This window comes from Symphodus melops (assembly GCF_947650265.1).
Source record: "Symphodus melops genome assembly, chromosome: 1".
NCBI lineage: Eukaryota > Metazoa > Chordata > Actinopteri > Labriformes > Labridae > Symphodus > Symphodus melops.
In genome coordinates, this window is record NC_136691.1 from 31,965,162 (window position 1) to 31,982,124 (window position 16,963).

General features: G+C 41.7%; 2 protein-coding genes and 1 long non-coding RNA gene across 4 annotated transcripts; 2 read left to right on the top strand and 1 right to left on the bottom strand.

Moving 5' to 3' along the window:
- Nucleotides 1-1,537: 1,537 nt before the first annotated feature.
- On the top strand, nt 1,538-6,229 carry LOC306838960 (uncharacterized protein; the record flags this gene model as incomplete). 2 transcript variants are annotated; one of them, XM_079367399.1, is made up of 4 exons in its annotated part: nt 1,538-2,029; nt 3,824-3,936; nt 4,039-4,257; nt 6,024-6,229. In XM_079367399.1, exons 1-4 carry the CDS (start codon nt 1,575-1,577, stop codon nt 6,227-6,229), a joined length of 993 nt encoding a protein of 330 aa, XP_079223525.1. In that variant the 5' UTR covers nt 1,538-1,574. The 2 variants fall into 2 exon arrangements, with proteins under 2 accessions (XP_079223525.1, XP_079223526.1); XM_079367400.1 differs by having other exon boundaries at nt 4,039-4,229; nt 6,024-6,092.
- A 46-nt stretch (nt 6,230-6,275) lies between these two features.
- On the bottom strand, nt 6,276-13,092 carry LOC306838976 (uncharacterized protein; the record flags this gene model as incomplete). Its single annotated transcript, XM_079367416.1, has 4 exons — nt 6,276-7,859; nt 9,800-9,938; nt 12,293-12,505; nt 12,945-13,092. The coding sequence occupies 4 exons, from the start codon at nt 13,090-13,092 to the stop codon at nt 7,697-7,699; spliced, it is 663 nt and encodes a 220-aa protein (XP_079223542.1). The 3' UTR covers nt 6,276-7,696.
- LOC306838987 lies at nt 11,656-16,648 on the top strand. Its single transcript, XR_013781141.1, has 3 exons — nt 11,656-11,809; nt 12,952-13,141; nt 16,609-16,648. It is a non-coding gene; the product is annotated as an uncharacterized lncRNA (long non-coding RNA).
- Nucleotides 16,649-16,963: the final 315 nt, after the last annotated feature.

Here is a 16,963-nt window from a genome sequence, read left to right on the forward strand (position 1 = left end):
CCACCTCCCAGTAACAACGTCCAGTCAGACTCTCTGGACTCAGGACCTGAGGCCATCCAGTGAATCTGTCCGGGTGACTAGAATAAGACTGTTGTTGACCTGTGTATGTCACTTTTCTGTTCCCACAAGTTAATAACAGCTCTGTGTATGCTGTGTTTGGATCCAGTGTGATGTCACGTGAATATTGTAAGAAGTCAGCTCTGGTCTTGGACTCTGGTTTTGACAGCAAAACATCCACTTCAGTCACTCTCTGTGAGACGTTTGTCCATTTCTCTCTCAGGACGTCCTCTAGTTTGTCTCTGACTTCTGACACAGCTGCCGTCACATACTCAAATAACCTCTGAAAGTTTTCTTCATGTGATGCAAAAAGCGTCATTTTGCATCACATGAAGAAAACTTCCAGGATAAGAAAAACATATTTTTCTCGTCTCAGGGTGAAATGAGGGCTGGACTCACAACCATTCAACACTACTACCATGTTTCTAATGATACACAGCTTCATGTAAATGGGTGAAGTATCCCTTTAAGACCAACCATCACATTTCTGACCAACACAAAGAAAACACAAAACATTAGTAAGTAAAGTTTATTTATTTATATAACACCTTTCACAGCACAAACAGAGTGTGATACAGACACAGTCACCCACCCGTCCACCCACAGGTCCCTCCGGCGGAGCCACAGCACCCACACAAAACCATCACAGGTACATAATGACATACAGTAGTTACAATGAAGAAAAAAAAGATGATGATATTAACGGGGTGAGAGAAGGGCTGTGCTGAGGTCCTCTAAAGTAACGGTTCCCAAAGTATCGGTCACAAGACACAAGATTTCTTTCAAAGAGATTTCAAATTGCAAATTTCTTCCGTTACTTTGAACATATAAAGTAAACTATGATGGTGTCTGGGCTTTAGTGTGGTGTTCTAGTGTTTGGAGAGGCCTAATAGTGAGCATGGCTGTGTGCAATGTCAGATGTTTTCAGCACCAATTGTGATTTTATGAATGATAAGTTATATCCATGTAAGGCGTGGAGCTGACCTGATGTAAGAGTTTGTTAAGAGGGTTAAAATCTGCCTCAGCTCCAGCTCTCAGTCTGTCGTTAGGTTGATGGAAAGTTTGGCTGAGACAGCATTTCTAACATGCCTATGATTATAAATCCTTGTACTGATAAATTTACTGAGAGGCGAGGTCATTTTGTCATAAGTGCTCATAAATTTATGAACAATCTGACTTCTTTAGTGATGATTGAAGTCGCCCCCTGCTGGCTTTTAGAAGAAAAAAAGCAGGTTTAAGACACTTCCACCTCTTCTCCGGCTTTGAAATTTGAGGAGACCTTCTAATGAACTCTATGACCTCTATTCCTCTACAGAGGAGATGAATGAATGCATTTTAGTTTTTCAGAAACTGCCTGCTGACATCTATAAAACATTAGAGCATCACGTCTTCAGGAAACATTGTCCTGGTTAGTCTGAGTAATCCACAGTCCCTCTGTACTACAGGCTGCAGTGGTTGCCCGTCTGTGTTTTGCAGCATTTGGAAAGATGTTGATCTGAGCACGGTGGGCCTCCGGAATGCCCGGAATGGCAATCACCTTTATTCTAATTACTTTCCTACCATCACCACGCTGTCAGCTGCTCTGTCGTGGCCTTACAACACACAACTTGTCACTTTCCTCCGCACCGGTGCACACTGTCACCATGAGCCTTCAGACTGTCCTCCTCATGCTCTCACTTTGTTTTTACACGTTTCCCCCGGCTCTCTCCCCTCATCCCGGCTCTGCAAAGAAGTCAGGCTGCTTCAAAGTCAACAACTGCAAATGCATCATGAAGGATGGCAGCGGCGTGATTAACCTGAAAGCTATGGGAGACGCAGACGGTTTCCTGGGGCGTTTGAGGCCTGTGTCCGCTGAGAACCTGCCGGTCAGGGTGGAGCTCCTCCTGTCCTTTAGCCCCTGCCAACCCTTCTCACAGCCGGAGGACACGGCAGGAACAAACTGCAGCAACGTGGCTGCATGCCTCATCGTCAGGTAGAGCAGCATCAGCGCTGACACTCACAATATATCCCTGTGTGCTTTTCAGCTTTTACACTAAACAAGACATTGTTAGTCAGACTTAGTGTTAGGAACATTTGTTAAACAACCAGTGTAGGAGTTTAAAAAAAAAAAAAATTGAAATAAATTATGAATGACAAAAAAAATGCAAGCTTGACCTCGCTCTAACACTGAGTCTCCTTCATTCTCCCCATTTGAGCCTCAACACTGTGTTTTATCTCAGATCACAGACGAACTTCTAAAGATCTTCCTGCTCTGAAATTTCTCAACTTTTGAAATGGTTCAGATGATTTGACTTTAATCTTCACTCTACAAACATTTCCTAATGCATTTCATGAAATGCATTAATCAAACTCAAATGCTACGCTATAGCTTGCTAGTTATGGGATGTGGTTAGTAAACTATCATGTTATTGATTTTAATATGTTCCATTAAAAAAACCCACAAAAATGTGTCAGTCTATTTCTGAATACTGTGAGTCAAAGCCACAAACCCATCATTTACTAACAGACTTCTGGTGATCATGGCTTTTTTTCAAACATTGGTAAAGCAGAGAGTAACTGTGCACATGTTAGTTACTATTTATAGCAATGTATAAGTTTAGGAAAAGAGGTCACTTAGGTGAAGGGCAGTGCAAAGACAGCAGACTGAGGAAGAAGAGATGACCGCACACTTGCTCAAATGCCACAACTGTGCCGGTAATCTTCTTCCTCAGCACTGGATTAAGTCCCGAAAGTAAACGTCTGAGGCAGCAGGATGAGGAGATGTGGGATTTAGTATAAATAAATGACACTATGTGTGTTCATGTTTCCAGCGTCTCACTGATGTAATGACGGACTTTTGGACAAATAGAGCTCCATGGCACAGAGGAATAGGATCCATCTGGCTTTAAATACACAAACACAGAAAAACATAGAATCCCACAGGCCTTTTATTTAAGTGTTAAATGAATCTTCAAAAGTCCAATATGTTGTCTGTTTTCAACTGTTTTTACAATAATGAGTTGATTTCTTTTTCTTTCCAAAAACTCTTTCAAACAAGTTGAGCTATTATTTTACTTCTCAGTGATAAAATCAAGGTGAACTTCTGCTAAGGACGTTGTATGTAGGAAATACTGCCAACACGAAATACTGGCCGTATACATGAAGCTTGAGACTTAGGAGGCTTTGAACTGTAAAAAAGTGGCAGAATATTTTTGTTTTTGTTACAAACATTTGATTATTTAGACTCTTAATTTACTGTAGATTTGAATGTGAGTGTGCTTCATTCTCTGGCTCTTTATCTCAGCCCTGATTGACTGATAACTAATCCAGGGTGTAACCCCGCCTCTCCTCCAATGACAGCTGGGATTGGCTCCAGCACCCCTGCGACCCCGAGCAGGAAGAGCAGTAAAGATAATGGATGGATGGATACATCGTGACATCAGTGCTGTAACATTTCACCATGCACAAGTCCCAGATTCACTGCTGTCAGTGTTTATAGCAAAATGCTAATCTGAAACACTTGTCCATTTGAGGCTTTTAGAAACAACAGGCAGAGATAACAAAAAAAAGATAAAGAGAGGAAAACATTTCAGTTATGAATAAAAAAATGGATAAAAGACAATCACAAAGGGAAGGCAATAAATACAACAGACGTGTGACCTTGTGGAAACAATGTTGTTTCTCCTTCAGCCATGATTGAATACACGTCTATCTGTTGAATATACAGTCCGAGCTGTGATCTCTAAGTTTGAGAATAGTAACTGCACATGTGTCTCCTTATAAACAGGTATCATCGTGATCTCAACAGATTCATAAACCGCTATTTCAGCTACGGAAGACATGAAGGGAATGAGTTCCACTACAACGACACGCTGAGGACGCTGTCGGTCTCATACTTTTGTAAGCTCAAACATGACGTCTGTTGTCCCGGCCCTGATCATTTGTCCCTGTTTTGTGACGAGCAGGTCGCTAAGTCATCGTCTCATTCTTGTGGTGTCCCAGCTCACGAGCAGAAGCCGCTCACAGTGGTGCACTATCACTGTAATCCCAACCAGTCGTCTTCTTACATCCAGGACCTGAGTCTCAGCACAGAGGAGCCCCTGCAGATCTGGGTGGAAAGCCCCTGTGCGTGTCAGAATGCCTGCGCCATGGGAGATCTGGGCGTGGGTACCATCTTCCTCATCATCCTCTCCGTCAGTGCTGCTGCATACTTCATCCTCGGTATTTCTTTTAATTCAACAATTCAGCCCCAATGTTGAAAACAAAACTAAAACTAATTACAAGAACGCGACTGAAACGCCATCCCTTGGTCCTTACAACCTACATATTCATATCTTGGTTTTGCAGTTTCAAATTTTTTCATAGTGAAGGTTTTTTTTAAGGTCAATAATCTGGTTTAAACAGGGAGCGAGTTAGTCAGTTTATATTAATATAAAAAGTGCTGGAGAGAAACATGCTCCACAATAAGTGGTCCCATGGTGGTGCAGTGAGCTGAATGGAAAAAGAAGGCCTGAGAGTGCAGGTTGGTGTGTTGATGTGCAGGCAGTCAGAGAAGTCAAGCAGAGCGAGGTTATGAAGAGAAGGAGCAGAGTTTTTAAATTGAAGCTGCTTGAAGGACAGGAGTGATGTGAGTAACAGACGGGCTTCTGGAGATGATGAGAGCTGCAGAGTTGTGGACCAGTGGAAGTTTATGGATGGACTTGGAGTGAAGGAGTCAATGTGGGATGTAACTAGGGCGTTGAAGAGGATGGTGGTACTGATGGGAGGAAGGAAAGGGAGGGGAGACAAAGTGAGGGGGGTGATGGAGGCCTGTCAGGTCATTCAAGGTGTGTTGAAAAGTAGTATTTATTTTTGATGCTACCACATGTATGAACCACGCATTAGCTATGGATCTTTAAAAACCATTTGCAAGAGCCTTCCACCTGCATTCTGTCTGATGGCCTGCAGGGGGCAGAACTGTGCAGGGTTTGTGAGTGTTTCAAAGCAGATGAGAAAATAACCCACAGCTTCCTTCTGATCAGGGGGCCACAAGCTGCTTTATAAATATGTATATTAATCATATTTCACCCATTATGTAATGATAGACAAACAAACGAGTTTAATTTAAAATCATGAAATGAAATAATGTGTAAAAATAATTAAACCGTAACATTAAGAGTAATTTAGTCAACCCCATGTTGTTGATGTCTTTGTTATTGTTGTTGCTCATGGACAGGCAGCAGCCTGTTAGATAACCATGTTAGGGCACCTGTGGCTCCACCTTCTGCTGCGACATGTCTGATGTGTCCTTGGGCAAGGCACTTAACCTTGAATTGCTCCGGCTGCCTCGTCGGCTGTGTGTGAATGGGATTAGCTACTTCTGATGGTCACTTTTCAAAGCATCAGTGTGTGAATGTGTAGGTGTGACCTGCGGTGTGAAAGCACTTTGATTAGTCAGATGACCAGAAAAAGCTCTACAAGCTCAAGTCCCTTTATAATATTCCACTTTAAAAAACCTCCTGTTGGACTAAAAAAGTTTAATATCACATTTTTTGTTTAAAAATGGCAGCTTCAGAACTGTTAATCTTAAATCAGTGATTGACTTCATGATGCTTATATGCATCATCAGATGGCTTCAGATAGATTATGGATTACAGTTTTTATTCCTCCCCTGATCATCATATCCAGGGATTTTAACTTCACTCATCGTTAAATGATCTTAACTGTAATCCATTTAAAGTTTAATGCATCTGTGAATATAACCATTAATGTGATAAATTAAATCCCATCTCAAGGAGCTGGACTCAGTACTGACCATGGACAGAAGATGGTGAAGGGTTTGTGTAATGATTATTAGAATAAGCATCAAGCAGCTGTATTAACCCACAAGGGAATGAGATGAGATTTGTTCTCTGTGCTCTTTTGGGATGGATGCTGAAGTTGATATTCAGTGTTTTCTCGATGCTTTGAGTGAAGCGGTGCTGTTTTTGCCTGCCTTCTGTCCACAGGCTCCTGCGCTCTGAGGCCTTTTCGGAGCAGCAGCGGAGTCCAGATCTCTCCGGAGCACAGTGTGTGGTGTATGATCTGCTACCTCTGCACTGAGAGAAGGCCAGCAAGAGGACACTACGCAGACATGACACACAGCGAACGACAAGCAGCTGCAAGCCTCTGCAACGCCACAGGAAGCCTCAGCGTGTCAAATGTTTCGACCTGAAGGTGTCGAGTCCCGCTGATGGTCCGCACTCAGAACGGTGAAACTGATTTACAGTTGAGCTCAGAGTGACAGGCTTGTGCTCAATACCTTCACACAGTGGTGAGAAAGAAGAAGAAGTAAACAATACATGTCTTTTGATTGGATTTTATTGCAGAACAATGAATTTGCTTTGATAGCTTAAATTTACTCGTAAAATACCAAAATAATAGTTGCAACATGCAGAATAACATATACGGAAAGAAATGATGTAATTAAGGATTCTTTGTCAGAAAAAAAGGTAACAATGCATTAAAGGTCCCATATTACGCTTTATTGTGTTCTCTGTTACTAACGTGTCCATCTTCTGTCTCCAAACCCCCCGATGATGACAGCTCTGAGACTATAACTGATATATGCTGTACATTATGTTTATGTTTTTCCTTAATTTCATGATGCAAACGTTATTATTGTTGGTCGACAATCTTGAAGCTACGCTCAGATTATTCAGTGATTGTGCTTGAAATATAAACACCTTGTAATTGTAATACCATACGGTGCAGAATTCTGCTATTAGATCTCTTTAGGTTTTCCAGCTTCTCATTTTTCTTTGTTGATTTGTTTTCAAACATGACTTGACAGATGACATTTGGTGAGTATGACACATAAGAAGTGTAAATGTAGTCGTACATGGACAAAAGTGTCACAAATTCAGACAAAACAGAGGTCTCTACATTTTGAAACACTGTGTGAAGTCACAGTGAAGCCTCCACGTGATAGTGGCGTGATGTCATTGTCTCCAGTGCAGATCTAAAATCACAATATGTTCAAACATGAGATATAAAGGAGCGCATGGTGATGCAGTGGTTGGTCATGTCACAGGAAGGAGGTTCCCCGTTAGACAGGACCGCTCTGTGTGGCGTTGTCATGTTCTCCCTGCAGGTACTCGAGCTCCCTCCCACAGTCCAAAGACATGCTCGTTAGCTTCAGAGCTGTGGCTGCTTGTCTGTCTCTATACTGTAGGGTTTAACTCTGCCGCTCGCTCGACGACAGCTGGGATCGGATCCAGCCCCCCTGTACGGGGAAAGCGTTGTAGAACATGGATGGATGATATTTAATATAATGTATGTCTGTGGACGATTAGCAAGAATTTCTTTTTGTAGTTTTTCTCTGGTTGCTGTAACAGTTTTGATCTTTGAAGTAAATTTGGAGTGAACTTGTTTTGTTTGTGTGGCTCTTTATGTTCAGAATATTTTTGAAGCATTGGTCCCTTTTTTTTATCAGTTCTGTTTCTTCTCTTTTTCCCCAACAGTGTGGGACAGTTGTTATTTTCTGCAGCATCTTATTTTGGAACGTGCAGAGCTCATCAGCAGAGGTCTGCAGCTGTCTCACCGCTCTTCTCTGTCCGGTCTATCTGAAGGCTCTTATAAGAGTCGAATTGGCTCAATCTGTTTTCTGGTTGAAACCCTGCTGTCCTCCATCCTTCACACTTCAGCTGTGCTCAGAGTCCTCCTGTGTAAAGTCTTCAGGAGCTGCTCTGTGGAGCGCAGGTCCTGTGTTGGTCTCATCTGGAGAGTTTGGGAACATTTGGGGAGGACGTGCATTGGTCGTGTTGTCCTCAGATCCCTGAGTGCTCGTGTGCTCTGCTGTAGCCCTGCGATGAACACAGAAACATCACATGCAGTGACAAGTTCAACTTTGGATTTGTTGGTCGTGAGTCTCCAACCCACCCACCTCTGCATAAGCACAGACGGCAACATTTCAATTTATCCGTGTCCTGCAGAACTGTCATCAAAGAGAAGACCAAAGTGTTGGGGATTGGGAAGTGCGTTAAGATCATCAGCAAAGCAATTCAATACAAACAAATTCAATGCAAAGTCGTGTAAATACACACAGACTGCAGCAAGAGCCACAAACCACGAGGATGTAACAACATGAATCACTTTAAAAACACACGTTGGCTGACAAAGGAGTGAGAAAATATCAAGAGGCTGTGTTACGTAAGTCTGAATGTTGCTATTCTGCGGACCTGAAAAGCCTTTTTTAAATTGTTTATATGAAAAAGCTCATCAGCTTCTATAACAGCATCATGATTTAGAGCCAGTCGTGGTAACCAAACCATTGACTTTAGAGTCATGATCCTGAGGAGAAACAGACTGCAGCTGTCTTTCTACAAACATTAAAACTACCAGAGACAGATGGACAGGCGCTTCACAGCTGAAACAGAACAACAACACCAGTTAAAAAAAAACAAAAAACCTCAGAGAGATCTTGGCATCAAGCCGAGCTCAGCCTGACCTGCTTAACAAGTCACCAAACTGGGCAGTGGTCCAGTCTCAAGCAGTGCTTAAAGCAACAATATGGAGGAATTTGGTTCCCCCTCTTAGACAACGAGCATTTGTTAATAAGCAGAAAAGACATTGTGAGGAGCTAAACAGCCATGTCGACTAACGATGTACAGAAATATTACCTGATTATGCATGAACATGACCGCATGGTTCTTCAGTCTGTTGTTTGCAAACCGTTTGCATGTGGAGCGTGTCTATTGAACTGTGAATGAAACTGTGGTTTCACTGGACAATCTTTTATTTCATGTATGTACAAGCCTGAGACGTAACTTGTGTCCGAGGACTTTCTGGTGAAGCTGCTGACCGTGAGACAGCGATGACGCGGAGGACGTTGAGTCTCAGCCTGTCAGGGATGACAGATAAAGGACACATCTTATGGATGCGCTGGGACGCATCATCAGTGATGTTTCTGGTCCCACAACATCACACACCCTCACCCAGGCGACGCAGTCGAGGTCGATCGAGCCCTGACATCACGCTCTGTCACTCTCTCTCTTTTCTCTTCCTCTCAGCCTTTGTATCAACCCGTACAGAGACGGGCTAACTGGTTACTTTTTACTACTGAAGGCTTGTAGTAGAACTACTGCTATCCGTACGCACTTCTCATAGGTGACGTCATCCTTCTGCCAAAGGGACATCTATCAGGCTGTGCTGTGACATCAGAGATTCACCCTGCTGAAAGTTATTGTGCTTTTAATTCAACCTTTGGACTGTTTTGAAGAAGGAAAAGTTGGATATTGTTTCTGTAAAGAGACAAATCCAGACAATCTCTGCAGAGGGAAGTTTCAATTCAGAATGATCTTGAGGCGTGAACATTGTGTTCAAACGACACAAATGATCCCTTTTTAAATTGACCCTGAGCAAATGTCTGCCTGTCACTGCTGATTTCAGGATGTTTCCCAGGACTCTTTTTTTTTTACAGATTGTTCTGTAACTGCTTCCTCTTAGGGTTTTGAAAGACCCCATGGATTAAACAGATCTGTTTTAAAACTCAGTGGACATTCCCTTTTCATGCACTGCAGTTGTTCTAATTGCTTGGGAAAATATTTGTTGTCCCCCCCTCCACCCTCAAGCTGACATCACCTCTGAGAGTGGGATTCTGTAGCAGTGGTCCAACTATTGGAAAGTAGGCTGAAAACCCCAGATGTGACGTCAAAGATTATCCGAGGAGCACTTTGTGAAAACGGTGCTTTCCTTTTGCGCGCTACGGCCTCCACGCCCCGAACGCCGCTCTGACAACTCATACCTCATGTCTGCTGTCTCTGTGTCCTCCTCCTCATCGTCACAGAGCGATGAAGGCAGATACAGATGGAGCGCTGACACTTTTGTGGCTCCGGTCAGTGCGTGGAGACCCTTCCTCTCGTCGCTGGGGGTTGTGGGAGTTTCTAAAAAGAGAAGAATGTGAGCCGTGGTCAGCCTTTAATTCACACACATTCATGCTGCAGATGTCATTTACAGTGTGCCAATAATCCAACCAGTATGATCTGGGACTGCAGAAAAAAAAGGACCATTACAACATCTTAACAACTGTGTCAGCTTTTCACTAGAAGACATCCAAAAGGCAATTTCCCCAAACAAAAAAACATTCATTGCCCTCAATCCAAGTAACTGAGAAAGGATCCAAAACAGGGAAACTTTCATGTCAACTGGCGTTAAAATTGGATTGTTTTTTTCTGAGTCATCAGAAAACAAGCACAGCTGTTCCAGCCTGAAGCCAGAAGAAGAAGAAGAAGAATTCATGTCGTCTGGATGCGGTTGTGGAGATTTGCTGGCAGATGGAAGCCGTCATGTTTGTGTGTTTCTCAAAGAGGCCTTTAAAGTGGTGAGCAGTGTGCGTAAACAGCAGCTTTAGTCCTCATCATGAAAAGAAGGCGTCCATGTCAGTACCACATACAGTAAGACAATAAAGATGAGCTTGTTTCTTTTCATCAGAATTTACAGTCTTCATTATAACAGCAACATGTATCAGTTAATAATTTCACCAGTTTCTAGTTCAGTTTTATATTTTAGGTTGTTTTATTTAGTCTTTTCCTCTCCTTGTGTTTCTCCTCCCTTGTGGATTTTGTTTCTACTCCGAGTTGTCAGTTCGTCTTTAGTGCCTTTTCTTCTGTACTATTTTTTGATCTGGTTCACTTGTCAGGGACGGATGCAGCATACATGCACAACTGAACGACACCTTTCCAATGCACTGCACCACAGCATTTCACAATCAGCTTTATATGCCAGGTATGTTTAACACACAAGGAATTGAACTTCAGTAGACTGAGCTCTCTCTGTACAGTGTAAACATTCAAAAATAACAGTTATCATAAACAGGTAATTAAAGACTGATATGGACAAGACTAAATAAGATAATAGTGCAGTGGTGAGGAAACGGGAGGTAGTTATCTTTTCAGTATTTACATTAAAGTGTGCGTAGCTGATCATTTAAATTAAATAATATTTGTACATTGTGACAGTAGACTGTGACAGTTTATTTCACAGCAGCAGGTCTGACACTCTTTGACTCCAGATCACCAACTAACATATGTGTAACACCATCACAAACGTTGCATATATAATAAAACATACTTCCCATCAAAATATATGAAAGTACAACAATACAAGGCAAACTAAAGTTCTTTTATTTCTCTTTACACAACGTCTCATAAGGAGAAAAAAAAGGTGTCGTGGGGGGATCCTATAAAAAGGCTAGAAAATTACTGAAAAATAAAGGATTGGTTAATGAAAAATTCCAAAGAAAAAAGAAATGATGGAGCTGGGAGTTTGTTCTGCCCGTGTACCTGGGACATGTGAGCCTCTCCCTGCATCACTGACAACTGTGGGAAATATTTTACTCTCAATCACTGATGGTCAGGTGAAACTCATCCTCCTTCTTTTACATGATTTGTTGTAATGTTGTCCCTCATTTGTTTTGTTGTGGTTCTTTGTTAAGCGTCTTTGAATACTCAGGAAATGCCATAAAAGCCTGATGCATTATCATTTTTATTGTTAACATCTGTGAAGTGGGTCACAGCGGAAAACACATGAACAGCAGGACATCAAAGTTGATAATAAAAAAAGAAGACATTTTAATCAAAGCAAAAAAAGACAAAAAAGCGATTGATAGCCCACGACAAAGATCAGACAGTGATTGACCGATCATCTCACGATGCGAATGCTTCTTCGATCTACATCAACTCCCAACCAATAGAAATGCGGCAAAAAAAAGCTCTAATCGGCACAACCACACAGGGCTGCCAAAAGTGTATATATGGTAAGAACAATGTGACTCATTTTAAGCTGTCCTTGTATCTTTGGGATCTCCATTTTGCCTCTCTTCTGTGTCCACATTTTTCTATTCCTCCTTTTTCACCAACGTCCGCTCGATCAGGTTGACACACAGTGATGAAGCTAATGAGTGTTGAGTCACCTCACAGTCTACATACATGTCAGAGCCGACATTATGAGAGTGTCCCACAGGGTGGATTGGAATATATTTATAAGGTTACAAAAATCCTCAAGTCTGTTGGCGGTCTTTTACAGAACTGACAAACAGTGTTGGATTATCATGTTTAGAAAGTTCAAACGATTGTTTTTCTCTTTATTATAATTGTTTGTGTGAGAGAGTTTTATAGCTTGTCAGAAAGTGTATTCTCAGCCCAAAGGAATACATGATGATGCTGTTTAGTAAAACTGATTCAGTCAGCAGGTGATGCAGTGATACCAACAAAAAAAAACATAAATGTGATTTACTCACCTGCTGATTCACTGATTGGATCTCTGTGATGGTACACGCTGGGAGCTCCGCCTCCTGCGGTTATCTCTGGTCCGCTCCAACTCCTGGACCTGGAAGCTGGTTCTTCTCTGCCGTTGAGCAGAGTCCGGCTCCCCCCTCTGCTCTGTGGTGTCACCCTGTGTGTCGTCCTCCCGCTGCTGGGCCTCTGCTGGAGGGGACAGCAGAACCCTCGCACTGTGTGATAATGATAGATAAAAATGTAACATTGAAATAACATCAAACACAATGAAATAGGAAGACCCTCTAATGCTTTACAATCAAATAACCCAAAATAAAAAAAAATACCCTGACAAAGTAAAACACTGAATAAAGTAACAAAACAGCAACAGAGCAAGAAAAAAAAACCCAACCAACTAAAAGTGACATTTTGATTTATTACTGGTCAGCATGGAGATTTGTTTGGGATCAGACACCCTCAACCTTCATATAAACATGTGTAACAGATGGGTGACATCACTGAACTCAAGCGTCGCCCATTAATAATAACAGTCTATGATAAAGACTTGATAATCCATAAAACAGTAATTCTTTAATGTCATGGCTATAGATAATTATGTCGTGGTATATGATGTTTGCATGCTGCAGCGTGCATCCATTTAACAGATGTGGTCACCTTGCAGACCCAGGAGATCGGAGGCTGTGGAGGAACGTCCCGTGTTTCCAGAGGACCAGGCTCTTGGTGGAACCAAAGAGAACCCTGTACTGTCATGAAAGGGTTTAGACCGAGAGTTCCTCCTCTGCACGCTGTGGACGGACATCATGCTTTTATCTGCATCACACACACCCCATGTTATTCTGCAAAGACACAATGTACACAGTGTTCAGCCCGTTATACCTTCGTGACTCACGGTACATTCAGTCTGTTTATATCTGAAAGTTTAGAGCCAATAAATTAACCTCTTTTATAGCCTTGTCATGGATTATTATGTTTCAGTGGATGACATCTTTAAAATGGGTGTTTCCCTTGTTTTTTTTGATGATTTTCAGTATGGGATTAATTTTCTTTATTACATAAAGAAAATCTCATCAAAGTTTCTCTACAGAATCTGCATTGAATTTAGATGAAACATTCCTGAAAAAAATGTGGCTCCATTGTTTGCATCCACTAAGTGAAAACAGCATGTACACCACATTCAATATGTTCTTGTCATGTGTCAAGCACATGGTCTGGCCTGAGTATTCCTGAGGCTGCATGAAGACCTTCATGTTCAATCTGCAATCTGTAGCACTTTTACAAACAGAGATGGCGGACAGAGGATGAAAGGTTTCTGTGTTATCATAATACTTCAGAACAGCTTTAGTGCCTGCTGTCATTATTGACTTAAGAGGCATGAGAAGCAACTGTGAAGAATAAATCAATTAAATGAGCCGCACTTAGTGTTTAAAATGGGTGCTGCAGTCTGAATTAAAAACATGAGAAAGAGCTGTCGACCTGCACCCTCCTCTCGAGAGGCGATGTTGCTATGTGGTGAACACTGTAGCTTCAGTGTTTAGCCAGCCTTTCATCAGTCTGTAAACCTTTCTGTGTTCTAACCTCTCTCCATTTTTAAAAAGCATCTCCAACATTGATCCTAGTTTGAGCAGGTTTCTGCTCATTGAGCTTATTAGAAACACGCAGAGGCTTTTTAGCTCGGGTACAATCACTTCTATCTGAAGCAGTTGACTTTCCCCTCGCTGGTTTGCTGTTTGCCTGGTAAACTGAATCAAAATGGCCGTGTGGGGGCGTCTAATAACCGCCTACCTTCTCTGGTCCAAACAAATCCAGAGCATTCAGGAGCAGAATCTAAAGTTAGAAGGAGGACATACTGGCTGCTGCATTGTAGACAGAGAAGCCAGCACTTTAACTCAGCATGATTCCTTAATGCCTGATGATGTAGTTGGTATATTGTATGGTAGTAAGGTCAGTTTATCATTTAATTCACAAGACATCTTAGAAGTTGGACCTTTAATCCTGTTTGCGATGATGGTGGATTGAGAGCACAGTCTGAGGCAGAACTCTAAGTTTTTTCCCATCAAATCATTCCCTTTAGAAAACTTATTTCTCCTCCTTGAATTAAAGAATTCACTTTATCAGATTCAACTGCATGTCTCAAAATCACGTGTACATGTAACAGTAACACTGGTATCTTTGCTCTCTGGCAGCTTTCAGGATTGCTGTATACACTTTAGCAGTTCGTATACAGTATGTGGCTGAGAGGCTCATTATGAGCTTTACATTAAGTGTGTAACTGGCTGCAGGGACTGTTGACACTAAGTTCTGAATAATGTATTGTTGTTTGAAAAAGGCTGTTAAATTGACTTAATGGTCCAAGATAATGAATGCCACACCACATAATTCTGAAGGCAGAAAAAACATTTTTTAATTGCAGGAGTCAGCGAGGTCTTGTGAACTTGGTCTGGTTGTGCAGACCGGAGGATATTTACAATATGTAGTTGACAATACGTTGTCTTTTGTGCATACCACAAGAACATCAAATTCATGTCTGGTTTTGGTTGTGAATCCATGTTTGAAGTGGTTTCTTTGAACATCTAAACAAATGCCATTTCTCAAAGGCATTCTGTATTAAGTTATTCAATATGATTTGTTTTAAAGTCTGTACATTTGCACAACACAGAAAAGAAACCCATTTTACCCTTCAAGGTGGCCCTGAGTGCTGGACTCAGTTTGAAACACAGAAGTGGAGAGACAAACCATGAACAAATGTAGAAAACATCTTCATCACTTTGACAACACGTGAAAAAAAACAAAAAACCTGCTGCAAATAAACAAACACGACAAATAAAACCTCACAACCACAGCCACAAACGGCAGCAGCTCTGGTAGTCATTTACTAAATGCTACTTTGAAGATGTGTTTTAGTTGGTTTTTCTGTGTTTTCCTTATATCAGTGAACGCCTAATAATCTGCACTTAATCTGTTTATTTACTGAAACACACCTTTGTTTGTTCTTCCTTATCTTCTTCTGTTTTTTACCTCCCACTTACTTGATATAGATTTCAGTTTAATGGAAGGAATGTTTAAAGTTGATCCTTTTATATATAATGGTCTCTGGTGTGAAGGTATGGCCCCACATTACACCAGGCTGTGTTGAGCTAATAGAGAACATACTGATGACAAAAAAAACGTAAGCAGCCATTGTCACAATGTTCCCTACGAAAGTCTGTCAGATGCAATTTAGAACAAAGCCTCTTTGTACGTCCCTATTAAACAGAGTTTGTTTTAATCCTTGCTGTATTGATTGGCTATGGCAGCCTCTCTGTGTGTCAAGTATAAAGCTTGATTTCTACATGGTGTAGCCTAGGTAACCTCAAAAATCCAACCAAATCTAATCAAATTGACACAGACTGCAAGCCCTAATATTGATCCACTAGCTTGCATTGTTTTGCCCAAAGGCTTTTTGTACATTCAATCTCCCCCAATGTCTCCTCTCGTTTCTTTTTTGCAATATTTGCAGTTTAACTGATGCTCAATATTGATCAGCTCTAAATACACTCTGTTTTAGTCGCCCTGGTTTCCTTGACACAGACAAACAGAGAATGTGGATGAACTAAACACTAGCAGAGAAATCACACAGCCAATGACTGTAGTGTTTGTAGACAGAGTCTTATAGAGCTATGCATACACACCAACGCAAAAGTTTGTAGTGTTCACACTGGAGTAAGTCACGACAGCGCAGCTAAGAAGCAGAAATGTTAACCAAGCCCCGTTTCCACCAAGCGGTCCAGTTCGGTCCATCTCAGTATGGCACACATTTTGTAGTGTTTCCATAAAGCCGGGAACGATTCCTAAATAATCGATCCGCACCTTTCTGTTGGGATGCCAAGAATGTCGATCCGACCCGAAAAGGTGGAGCTAAACACTGCAGTCCGTTGATTGGTTGAAAGAATCATCACTTCCCGTGTGATAGCAGAAAACACAACCCCGCTGTGTTTAAATACACAGCGCGGCTCACAGCCTTCTCTGAAACAAAGCTTGGCTGAGTTTTTGTAATAAAGAGCTACACGTCAGTGACAGAGTAGATGAACTGCTGGATGTCTTCCATTGTTGGTTTTGTTTGTGTCACGTTTTTCTCCTTTGTTAAATTTATTAGCAGGCTAGCTGTTAGCGGTTAGCTGCTATCATGTGACTCTATTACGTAGGTGACGTGGTTATCGGCATCCAGCCTACCAAATAGGGCACGGTTGGCTGTGGAAACGCAAACAGGATCGTACTGATCCATACCGGACCGTTTGGTGGAAACGGGGCTTCAGACTGTTGTATACTCACTCCCAAAAAGTGAAGCACATCCAGAGCTCCCCCTGCTGGCTGACTGTAGCACATGTAACATAAAGGTCAGATGGGAAATGGGTGAAAATAAAACCACCACGTCTTATACAATGTTCTCAAAGATGGTATCTGTTATTAAAGTTAGCACTTATCTTGTTGATTTATTTGAGAGTGTAAAACTGTTATTTGATGCTTTAAATGAGATGAACTCTCTAAATCATGGGTGCAGTGCTTGTTGGTTTGGGGTATCTAAGCTTAATTTCATGTAGTCCATCTTTTATACACTACAGAGCACAAGATGATTCCTTCTCGTTACACAATACTGTCCAACAATTCTCCCAACCATCACTTTTTACAAGCCCATT